Here is a 12,570-nt window from a genome sequence, read left to right as displayed (position 1 = left end):
CAGCGTTATTTTGGCACACCCAGCATTTTTCTTGCCACTCCCAAAAATGGTCGGGTTTCCCCACACGCCCACCCCCTGTCAATCACCTTGAGAACAGCCAGTGAAAATAAATATTTGCAGAAGCTCATTGCAGCACGGCATCGTGCATGTGCATCACTTGATTTAACCAATTTGTCTGACTGACCATTTTTGCCTGGTTTTCAGAATTTGGGCGTTGCCCGTTGTCGCTCCCCTCCGCTGGGTACCGCATTCTTGGTAATCGCATATGCGCTAACATGTGCGATTATTAACACAAGGGACAGCTCTTGCGATAAGAGCTGTTGCTTGCGATGAGGTGTCAGGACCGACCGCGCGGCATGCTGGGAGGAATCTGTGACGGATGCCTCGCACAGTGCTGCGGTAAGAAGCCCATAGGCTTCTGCAGGGAATCGCCAGCTTTTGCTGACCCTGCGGAGGGGGTTTAGAGTATACAGAAATGCGGTAAAAATCCCAATAACAGGGTTTTTACCGCATTTCTGATTTAGAGCATCCCGCCTTACATGAGAAAATGACCAGATTTTCGTTCCAAACAGCCAGAACTGACTATCAGGGGTTAATTTACTAAGATAAATTCTATTGAAGGGATGTTGCCCAAAGCCTCCAATCAGATTCTATCTATTATTTTCTAAAAAGTGTTTAATAAATAAGAAGTTGAATCTGATTGGACATCCCATCTTCAATAGAACTCCCATCTTAGTAAATTGACACCTAAGGGTGGGATTTAATGCCGCCCGAGTTCAGCAGCCGTGCAGGATGCCCTGTAAGTGATTGCCCCTTTAAGAAAACATCTGAGTTTGACCGGCATCCTATACGGCTGCCAAACTCTGGCTTTACACCTGCCCCACATGCAGTGCAGCATTTGCTCCCATGTCAGAATCAGCCCCATTTTACCTGGGGCCCTAAAAGTAACTGCAAATAAAGGATTGAATTATTAGTACAAAATTCAGAAATGAAAAGTTAGGGTTAGGCAACATATAAACTATAAATATATTTTATATAATATACATACGGGTAGCTCTTGGGGTGGATGTTGTTAGCCCTAGTAAGGAAACAGATCATCAGGTTTAAAAGTATTTCAAGATTGTCTTTAGAACTTGTAGCCAGGTCACCCCTCTCACATGTAGAGGGAAATAGGGTCCAATTCACAACACAGCTGCTGTGTCGTTTACAGAACATACTAAAACAGAATCAGCTAAATGCATACAACCAGGGCCGCCGAGAGGGGGGGGAGCAAGTACTAATTACCCGGGCCCGAGCTTCCTGGAGGGTCCTGCCAGGGGCCCTAGTCCGAAAATTTTGGGGGCATGGCGAAGCCTCCCATGATTAAGCCACGCCCCAAAACTTTTACCGGGGCTCGGCATACCTCTCAGCAGCCCTGCATACAATGTGTGCCTGGAATACAGTAGTGATGGAAGCAGCCACATATACTGTATGCCTGAGAGGAGGTGAATGGTTGACCCCTTATGTAATATCCACAATGATCATTAGTATTTACATTTACATACTTTTAGGAAAGATGGTAACGGGAGAAATGCCTGATTTTGAGGTGGGTGCAAAGGAAGTAACTTTGTATCTGGAACATACTTCCCTACCTTATGTGTCTCCTCCCTGGGAGAAGTCCAGAGAGGAGACTCTCTGCTGCTTTTCCGGGGGGCGAAGGCGGGGCTTGCCATAATTAAGCCCTGCCCCCATTCCTGTAAATGGTGTGATTCTTGATTCTTTGGGGAGGGAGTGGTACTAAATGACATGATTTGCATTATTTTAGCCCCACCTCCTCCCCAAAGAGCCGCGAATGCCGATATGTTTGCATGGTAAATACTGGCAGCTTTATTTTTACAACTTTCATTTTGTAACTGTAATTTGACTTTTCACACCTCCCTCCCAATTCTAAATCTCTCTGCACATCTTAAGCTGGCCATACACCTAAAGATTTATTTTCCAATCTGGCAGGTTGGAATAAAAATCTGGTAATGTATGGGAGCAAATTTAATTTTACTATTTGTTCTGAAATGCTGGACAATGGCCAAAAACGGTAATTCAGACAAACTGGTTCAATCAAGTTGATTTAACCAATTTGTAGGATTGACCCTTTTTGGCTGTTTTTAAGCATTTTTGCACAAATGGACCATTGACATTTGCTCCCATACGTTACCAGATTTTTGTTCCAAACAGCCAGATCGGACAATCGTGTAATTTACTAAGATGGGAGTTCTATTGAAGATGGGACTTTGCCAATAGCAACCAGATTCTAGCTATTATCTTCTAGAAGTAGAATCTGATTGGTTGCTATCGGCAACATCATAGAACACCCATATTAATAAATTGGATATTTTTTTTAACAAGCAATTACAAAGGAAGTAGTTTTTTTTAAGTATTTTTTTTAATGTGTTTTGGTTTTGGATCTGGATTGGTTTTGCCAAAACCAACCTTCCGGGTTTTGGTTTTGTATTTGTATTTTTTTTTTTTTTATTACTAAAATTACAGAATTTGGGGGTGTTTTTGATCCTACAGTAATATTGACCTCAAAAAAAATTTCTACTAATTTCCAGTCTATTCTAAATACCTCACAGCTTACAAAATAGTTTTGAGATCAAAAGGTTGCACCAGGTAGCTGGATGACTAAACTAAGCGACACAAATGGGCAGCACAAACACGTGGCACATTTAGGAGTGGCACTGCAGTGGCAGACAGGATGGTAGTTTTAAAAACTGTGCAAAAAATGCTCCAAAGACATGATGCAAAGAAAAGTGGTGCAGGATGGAATTGTCCTTATGTTGTTTAAACAGGACATGCACACTTTAATAAACCAATCATTTCAGCGACAGGGTCTGCCACACGATTGTGATGATTGGTTTGTTTGAGCCCCCACAAAACAAGCTGCCATTGCTCCAAAGAGCACATAATACAAATAAAAGAGGTACAAGATGGCATGTACTGATACAATAGACTTGGTACCCCTGCAGTAAAAGTTCCACTCTTGGGCCCTCCCACATACCTTTATGTTTTTTAAACAGGACATGCCCAGTTTAATAAATGCATAATTTCAGCAACAGGTGGTGCCCCTGGAAAAAGCTTGCCAAGTTCTCTGAATCATAGCAATCATAGCTAGCTACAAACATACTACCTCCATATACAGTATGATGGCTTTTCACATTATGAGAAGAGGCAAGAGGATAGCGAGGGCAAAACAAGCTGCCAATGACACAAAGTGGAAAGGAAAGGCTAAGGCCTTATAAGCATACTTGATCACTGGGACTTATACAGAGTTCCAGTCTTGCGAGCGGAAAGATGACTTTCGGCCTTGATTTGGATCTGAAATATGTCTTCAAGGATCAGCTTGCGAGCCGCCTCGGATCAGGTAAGTTCAGGGAACCCAGAGAACCGAACCCACTTATCTCTACTTACAGTATAAGTGATTGCCCATTTAAAAAAACATATAAGGCTGCCGATCTAAGGTGGCATTACATTCCACCCTAGGTATATGGCCAGCCTTACACCTGCCCCACCTGCAGCCCAGGTGTGCACAGTTACTTGCTCCCATGTCAGAATCAGCCCTATAGTGACAATAGTACAATCACTTTAGTAGGTAATGGGTTTACCTGGTGCCTTAGAAGTAACTGGGGGTCGTTCTGCAAATAAAGGGTGGAAATATTAGTACAAAATTCAGAAATGAAATGTTAGGATTAGGCACATAACTATAAATATACAGAATATAATATACATACGGGTGGTAGTTCCTGGGGTGGATGTTAGACCTAGTAAGGAAACAGATAATAATTTTTCAATGTATTTCAAGATTACATTTGGTGCTTGTAGCCAGGTCACCTCTCTCACATATAGAGGGGCCGATTCCATAACTCCCAACTTTGGCACCCAAGTAGGCGTGACAGTACGCACGTTGTAGATTTTTTGTCGTATTAAAAAGGGGCGTGGTCTGTACACGCTGCCTGTCGCTAGGCCACGCCTCCTTTTCTGTGAGCTGCTGGCTATGCCCCCAGCCCCTCTGGCTGCAGGAATAGATGCTGTGCACATGCGCACAGTGTTTATTCAAGGCTGACAGGGGGAGACTGCCCCACCCCCCACCATGGGAACGTCCCAAAAAACGAGGATGTTCCCGCTATAAGCAGGACAGTTGGAAGGTATGCGATTCACAACACAGCTGCTGTGTCTTTGTTTGCAGCAGCTGTGTTAAAATATGTAAAAGCAGCAACAGTCATCATGTGTAGAAAGATGCTCACTACAATTGTAGCCGTGCTAATCGCGGCTGCGAATATGTTCTTCCATGATTAGCTAGGTGTGACTAGCGTGTCCGCTTCCGTGCACGTGTGCATATGCAAGCACATCGCACCAGCAATTAGTGTGGCTACATCTGATCATGGTTTTATAATCCGCTGTTACATGCTGAGACTAGGGATGTGCGCCAGACCATTTATTCTAGATTTGGATTTGGATTCGTCAGACGGCTTTGGATTTTTTGAACAACCGTGGCTGGCTTTGGTTTTTTTTTTTAAATTTACAAAAAAGCTAAAATCACATAATTTGGGTGTTTTTTTCTTGTCTCTAGAGTATTTTTTACCTAAATAGCATTAATTTCCAGTCATTTGCAGCGGGGGGTGTAGACAGAAAAAAAAGGAAAACTATTTTTTTTATTTTATAATAATAAACAGTGGGGTACAGCATTGAGTACTAGTACCGTATTAGCAGATGGGGTATGGACAGCAGTCCCAATATCGTATTAGTAGATGGGGTATGAACAGCAGTCCCAATTTTGTATTAGCAGATGGGGTATGGACAGCAGTCCCAATACCATATTAGCGTATGGGGTACGGACAGAAACTAACAGTACCGTATACACAGTGAGTTTAATTATGTCCATCCAGCACAGCAGTGACAATGGGGCAGATGTATTAAGCCTTAACAAGAGATAAGTGCAAGGGTGATAAGGAGAGATAAACATACAGCCAATCAGCTCCTTACTGACTTTTTTCAAACACAGCCTGTAACATGGCAGTTAGAATGGGATTGGCTGGACGTTTATCTCTTATTATCACCCTTGCATTTATCTCTTGTTAAGTATTAATACATCTGCCCCAATGTACTGTATACACTGCAGTGTGTAGTGCACACAGTGGGGTTAATTATGGCCAGCCAGCACAGCAGTGACCGTGTACAGTATGTTATGTGTGCACTGCAATGTGCAGTGCATACAGTGGGGTAAATTGCAGGCAGAGCCGCTACAGAGTAAACAGTCCAGTGTATGTGGACTGTGTTTTTACATCCCAAATGTCAATTAATGGCAGCGAGTCGACACACATTTATAACATAACACAGAGCGCGCTGGTGGAGCATGCACAGACTTGGATCCCCATGTAATGGCACCAAGCCGCAGACTCGGCACCTTATATAGGATCCAAGTCTCACAAGAATCAAATGGCGGAAAGATGACATCAGCTTGCGAGGGGGACTTGAGTCTGGCGGGAATGGCCGAGCCGCTTCTCAACCAGACTCGGATCTCCGCTGTTCGGAGCAGTTCGGATTCTCATGAATCCGAACCGCTCATCACTAGCAGAGATGCATAATTAGATCACTCTTCACATGAACATCAGTCATCTGAGTATCGGAACGCATATGGGTCTGATCACGTCAGACACCTTTGATTTGGGCCGATTTCACCATATATATCGGCCTGATCTGTCTGGATCAGGAGAAATCGGCCCAAATCAGACCTATGCATTGGCACTTTTAGTGGTGTTAGGGTAGAGAGGGGTCTGAGCTTACCCCTACCTTACCCCTGGCAGTGTGTGCATGGACAGTAGCAAATCACTCTCCTTTATTAATGAGTGCTAAATTCAAGGTGTGAAACTGGTTGATATTGATACTACTCCTGAAGTCCTTACAATCCCCTACTGTATGTTCAGGAGAAACAAACACAGACGTCCTCCAGTTATGGAGGCTGGTGATGACCTGAACTGATCTCCAACAACTAAGAGAACCACAGTTAAGTTGTTGACAATTATGGTCAGTGAGTGATGGTGGCTTAATAACACCAGTCGTGGTCAGTAATGGCTGGTTACCGATGGTAGGAGGAACCAGAATACTTGTAGTGCACAGTAGAAGAGACTTTATACATTTTGGGGGTGATTCTGTGAGGCTCATTCGCTGCTTAGCGAGCCCTGAACTGTCCCCTGCCACATGGCTGAACATCCGCCATCCCCTTGAAACCATGCTAGGGGTTGTGCGCAAACACATCCCCTCGCATACGGCCGAAGGGATGAGAAATCATTCGATAGACGCCGACCATTGAATGATTTCTCTCAGTCTAAATTGACTTTTATTTCCTTTGTAGTCCCCCAAAGAGGCGGAAAGCGCTGACATCATGTGATGTCAGCCACCCATCCCCGGCAGGCATCAGCCCACCCACATTCACAGGGGAACGCACAGTGTTTTCATGAGGACACCAATAAAACTCTTGGCGTTGCCCTAGTCCAGCCCAATGTCCACCACCCCGTTGCAGCCCTCTGGATTGAATGGCTCAACGAGTGCGAAACTCGCCAGTGCCTGCACCCCCCACCATCAGAAGGTTCCAAATGGTATTGAATCAGGCACTTTATACATTAAAACAATACAGTATATAGATGATTCCCTAAAATGCTGTTACTGTTTACTAATTTATTGATGTCTAAAACCACTATGCATTAGAACATATATGGAGCCTGGAACTCCATGTGTTGGACATGAGTCTCATCCTGACAGTATATAGTACCTGAGCAGGTGACTCCAGCATCTTCTGTATGACCGCAGTTGTGTGTGCCCAACCCACGGTGAGGGCACTTCCACAAAAGTAATTCATTTCCTCTGCACTTTACATCATCTAAAACAATCGACCCTTTTCCTTGGCCAAAATATGCATTGGTGTGAGCTGTAATTGGCTTTCCACAACCTATTTCCCGGCATACCACCTCTGCATCACTCATGTCCCACTGGTCATCACACACTGTTCCCCATTCTCCTCTATAGAAGATCTCCACCCGTCCGGCACATCGGTCTTTTCCATTAGCCAGCCTCAGATCCATTTCTGGTACAATGCAGAAAGAACAAGATGTTCATTAAATATTCAAGTTTCACATTATTCAAATTATAAGAAATATTGTCAGCCCCCTGCCAATTCACAGTGAAGATCAAAGCTTTTTCTTTTATACTGAACCTAACGCCAATGTTTCTTGTGCTTACTATAGGGAAACATTTATAAAAAACAAAATATCTGAGTGAACTGGCAGAGACCAACCCTGCTTTAAGCTCCCATCGTTATTTATTTTGTTATAGGAGAGGAAGTTACATAATATATGTTTTATATAGCTTCAGTTGCCCATAAGTCCGGACCTTTAGTTCCATTCACCTCCATCATTCAATTTTTTTCACTAATCTACCCATTTACTCTCACCAAAGCTTCCCCCTTGAGATATTTACAAAATAATGGGATTGAAGTACCAAACAGCAAAAAGATTGGAGAACTGGAGCAGTTGCCATGAGCAGCCAATCCCCTTCTACCTATTTTATAGAATGTACTTTATAAATGTTATGTCACTGTTGATTGGTTGCAATGTGCAATTTCTCCACTGGTCCACATCATACTAGCTTATATTTTCTGCAGCTACAGTCAGGGCCGTCTTTTTGTATGGGCTTAATGGGCACTTGCCCAGGGGCCCCAGGTGCATAATGGCCTTATACTGATACCAGAATTTTGAAAATCGGCCCTGGGGAAATGTAGATATCCAACTTCAAAGCAGCAGTCCACATCCGACCTGTTAATTGCACTTCCCAGTCAGATTTCTCAGGTTCTGTCTGACGTAGAGTTTTGAGAATATAAGCCAAAAGCTGTTACTCTTCCCTTTATGTGGATGCTAGCAGCTTGTCTCTATCTTGCCCAGAACCAGAGATATCAGCCTTCCAGCAGCCGGTCCCTGCTCCAGCTCCAAACGTCTGGTGTACAGTTTTATATTTTTGTCAATGGATTGCTCTGGCTCCTGATCTCTGATCCCCAAGTTCCCAGCACCTCCTGAAACGTGGGACTCGAGGTTTTTAAACTATTGAAGGCTAAGAAATCTATTTCCAGATAATGGCGATATCTGCAGTCAAACAAGCTGCCCTTCCACCGGAAAATGACGAATATTAAGCCCACTCCATTATCCAACCCTCCCCTGCGTATAAAACACCCCCTACTTCCCTGGAAGTCATTTACAAGGGACCGTTCATTCAGCTCAGTGCCCCCTTCCACACGTTAGTGTTCTCCCTCCCACCACCTGTGCAGTAAAGGAGTAATTAGCAGAAGTTACTGCTCCAGGTCCTACATTTTGAGTGGAAGATAGAGCACCCCCTGCCACCCGTACGACATCAAAGCTGCTGCTGATAGCACCCCCCACCCCTAGGAGGGGAGAATGGCTAAGGGCCCCAGTGCATTGCTTTGCCCAGGGGCCTACACTGCTGTTAAGACGGCCCTGGCTACAGTACTATGGAGAAGGGGGGGCTCTATGAAGTCATATCCTCCAAAATCTGTAATGATTTTTATCCCCATCCTGCCTACTTTACTTGGAAGTAAGTGGGATGCAGGAAAGTCGCCTTCCCTTTTCGAGGCTGAGGGGGACCATATCCAGTCGTCAGGAACGTGGTTTACAGTCACAATGTCGACACAATTTTTTCATGTTTTTGGTGCCGGTTGACTTGGTTCATACTTTTAAGTGGGCATAGAGATAGATTATACTACCGTGCCCAAAGCAGGGGACACTGTGCACTTATACAGTGTCCGCGTTGACAAAGCCACCAAAAAAGTGAAAAACTCATGTCGACCATGTGAATGTCGACCACACTCTCGTCGACCTAACACTTGCATCTAACCTTAGTTATTGTCGATCTAGATGCAGTCGACTATCTTTGGTTGTCTAACTAGATGGTTTAACTAAGCCTGGTCGACTATAACATGGCCGATTCGCTATACCAGGCCTGGCCAATCTGTGGCTCTCCAGATGTTGTCTAATGACAAATCCCATCATGCCTTGCTACAGTTTTGCTATAAGGGAATGTTAAAACTGTGGCAAGGCATGCTGGGATTTGTAGTTTCACAACATCTGGAGAGCCACATGTTGGCCTGTCCTGCGCTATACCATGACCACAGGGGACTACCCCAAAACTCAGGAGTCTCCCAGAGCTTCCGGGAGGGAAGACAATTATAGTCCATTACTCCAGTCTTGTCACTGCTGTTCCCCAGTAGCAAACAGCTGGTATAATGGGGGTTATTCCGGTTCATTCTCAAAGGTAAATTAACTCTCTAATGGACAAAACCATGTGCACTGCAGGTGGGGCAGATGTAGCATGTGCAGAGAGCAGTGGCGCAGCTAAGTTTTGGGCGCCCCCCCGCCGCTAGGGGGGGGGGCGCCCATACCCACCCCCCGCCGCCGCCCCGTCGAGCACCCCCCCCCCCCCGGCCACCTAGTCGCCCCGTCGCCCCGCCGCCCCGCCGCCTATGCTAACCCCCGCCCCCGCAGTCTTACCTATCGCGCTGGTCCCGGCGGCTCCGTCCGTTCATCTGCTGAGGACCACCTCAAAATGGCCGCCCCCGTACAGCAGACAGTTTCAGAGAACTGTTTGCTATATGGGGGCGTCCATTTTGTTGTTGTCCTCATCAGAAGAACGGAGCCGCCGGGACCAGCAAGATACGTAAGTCTGCGGGGGATTGGGGGGTAGGTAACTATAGCACCGCAGCCCCCGGCGCCCCCACATGCCCAGTGGCGGGGGCTGCGGTGCTATAGTTACGCCCTGGCAGAGAGTTAGATTTGTGTGGGGTTTGTACTTCAAACTTACATCTATATCGCAGTGTAAATAAAGCTGCCAGCATTTACCCTGCACAGAAACAAAATAACTCACCCAAATCTAACTCTCTCTGCACATGTTACATCTGCCCCACCTGCAGTGCATATGGTTTTGTCCATGAGTGAATTTGCCTTTGCGAGTGAACCAGAATAACCTCCAAAGTTCTTACATTTGTATCATCCCTCTTGCAACTGCTTCAGTTCAAAATACAAATAGTTTTAGCAGATACAATAAAATCTCTTGACTAATACCCCTTTCACATCGCACTTTTAAAACGGTATATTGCCGTTTTTTTCCCTTTTTAAAACGTTTAAGCCTGCACTGTGAATGCACCACAGGCAATTTACCGTTTCAAGTTAACTGGCATTTCGAACCGTGTAAAAAGCAGAGTCCTACACGGTTCCTTGCCGTTTTTTGTGCAATGTGAATGTGTACAGTTTGTCTGAAACGGTATTTCAGGCAAACAACACAAGCACAAGCACAATTTGTGGCGCCCCCTCCCCTCCTATATGTCAGCAGGCACCGGGGATCGAGCGGGGTAGGCTGGACGCAAATAGCCAGCGGAGGTGAGCGCTGGGGCTTGGAGATCTCTCTCCTCCACTCTTCTCCTCTCCCCCGTCTCCCTGCTTACTGCGTCCGTGCTGACAGCTCAGTTTTCCACCAGCCGCGCTGTTCCTGGCCACAGTGATCAGACAGCCTATCTGATCACTGTGGCCAGGAGCGGCGAGGCAGGCAGAAAACTGTCTCAGCTCACCTGCGAACTGCCATCCCCGTTCGCCTAGTACATTCTCCGGGGGGCGGGGGGGGGGGGGCGGCGCATATGACAGGCAATCGTCACACACTGCCTTGAAACGTGTTCTGGATGAAACGTTTCAAGTGCTATGTGAATGACACTTAACCGGTATTTAAAACGGTAATCTGGGTCACTGTTAAGGCTCTGACCCGTTTTAATTACCGTTTTAAAATACCGGTTTTTAAAACGTGTCTGCGATGTGAAAGGGGTATAAAAGTATCTCTGCTTGTCAACAAAATATCTGAGTTATAGATCATCCTACACGAGAACAAACTTATCCTGTGAATGTTTCGCAAACTAGACGTTCCTGATACTGAAAATGGGAATAAGTGCACGGTATGGCTTACCGGTGACGTTTCTGGACAGTTCAGACGCTGTAACAAAGTGATATATATTAGTATACATACAGTACATGCAATGTGCTCGTTATCTTAGCCTTTCATACAGTATATCTAAAAGAAAATAATGATAATGGTGAAGATTTTCGTGCATACAAAAACGTGGTAAAAGTCCTGATAACGGGTGCATCCCTCCCAAAATCTGTTACAGACACATGATAATATCACTTACCATCAGTGCTGCCATTGTGAAATGCTGCAGATTCTAAAAGGAACAAAGTGAAACTAGAATTAAGGAAAAACAAGTGTGAAATCGATGTACTAAAATGTCTCAATCATCATTGAAGGAGAACATAAGTGTACCTACAGTAAGAAATCAGAGGATTGCCAAGGCACATGTGGTCAGCAGAGCAAGCATGTCCATAGCAGCCCCAGCTCCAAAAGGAGAAATCACATTTTCACTTTGGAATTCCCCCCTCTAAAAATTGGGTTTTTGCTTGTGGAGATAATGGGGGAGATGTATCAAATCTTGCAAATTGTAGAAGTAAAGGTGCCAACCAATCAGCTTCAAGCTGTTATTTTAGAGAATGGGCTGCTGTTTTAGTCACCCCCCACCCACTGAGTATGGGGGCTGTGCTGAATATCTATGCATAGCTGCCTACCCTCCTGCATTCTGCAGGAGACTCCATGAATTAGCAGCAATCTCCCTCTTTCCCTCATTAGTCTAGCAATCTCCCTCATTTCACCTAGCCCACCTTAAACTTACATTTTTTGGGGAAAAATGAATAAGAGATAGATACATTTATTTATTTATTTATTTATTTACAGGTTCTTATATAGCGCAGCAGATTCCGTTGCGCTTTACAATAGTACATTTACAATGAACCATCAGCACCATTTACCAGCACTTTAATAAGTATAGTAGTTCTTACTGCTTTGGGGCTCATCTACATTTGAATATAAGTCATTTTACAAAATTCCTCTCAGATATAGCAGTACACACCCACACTTCTAGGTGCCACATTCACAATATCTTCTCACAATCTCTTCATATGTGGAACTAGACATGCCCTCTGGGTGGAGCATGACCCCCCCTAATGGGACACTTTGCAAAATTCTATTACCAACTATAATCTCCCTGAAACTAGTTTTCAAAAGTAGGCAAGTATGTATCTATGGGGGTTTATGTGCTGGGACTGTGCTGAATTTCTATGGGAGGTTAGGTGCTGGGGGCTGTGTATGTGAATATCCATACTTGCCTACTTTTGAAAACTAGTTTCAGGGAGATTATAGTTGGTAGCAGAACTTTGCACAGCACTTCATTGAGGGGGCGTGTCATGCTCCACTTAAAGGGTGTGTCTAGTTCCATATATTGAGAGAATGTGAAAAGAGCTTGTGAACGTGGCACCTAGAAGCGTGGGTGTGTACTGCTACATCTGAGAGGAATCTTTTAAAATGACTTATATGCAAATATAGATGAGCCCCAAAGCAGTTAGTAAGAGCTACTATACTTGGTAAAGTGCTGGGAAATTGTGC

At 44.8% G+C, this 12,570-nt stretch overlaps 1 protein-coding gene across 1 annotated transcript in view; it reads right to left on the bottom strand.

Annotated features, from left to right (window-relative positions):
* LOC146009725 (uncharacterized) overlaps positions 1 to 11,291 on the bottom strand; it is a 35,145-nt gene extending 23,854 nt beyond the window's left edge. Inside the window, exons 1-6 of the mRNA XM_083150186.1 lie at positions 11,267 to 11,291; positions 11,044 to 11,070; positions 6,803 to 7,114; positions 3,765 to 3,794; positions 3,639 to 3,668; positions 1,049 to 1,078 (exon numbers count right to left, since the gene is read on the bottom strand). Of these exons, the coding sequence (XP_083006312.1) occupies positions 1,049 to 1,078; positions 3,639 to 3,668; positions 3,765 to 3,794; positions 6,803 to 7,112 (400 nt within the window). The 5' untranslated portion in view covers positions 7,113 to 7,114; positions 11,044 to 11,070; positions 11,267 to 11,291. The remainder of the gene's footprint in view (positions 1 to 1,048; positions 1,079 to 3,638; positions 3,669 to 3,764; positions 3,795 to 6,802; positions 7,115 to 11,043; positions 11,071 to 11,266) is intronic.
* Between the last annotated feature and the right edge of the window lie 1,279 nt (positions 11,292 to 12,570).

Source organism: Crinia signifera, chromosome 6 (assembly GCF_055691185.1).
Source record: "Crinia signifera chromosome 6, ASM5569118v1, whole genome shotgun sequence".
NCBI classification, from domain to species: Eukaryota; Metazoa; Chordata; class Amphibia; order Anura; family Myobatrachidae; genus Crinia; species Crinia signifera.
Note: the sequence above shows the minus strand (reverse complement) of the source record. Positions and strands in the feature narration are given on the sequence as shown.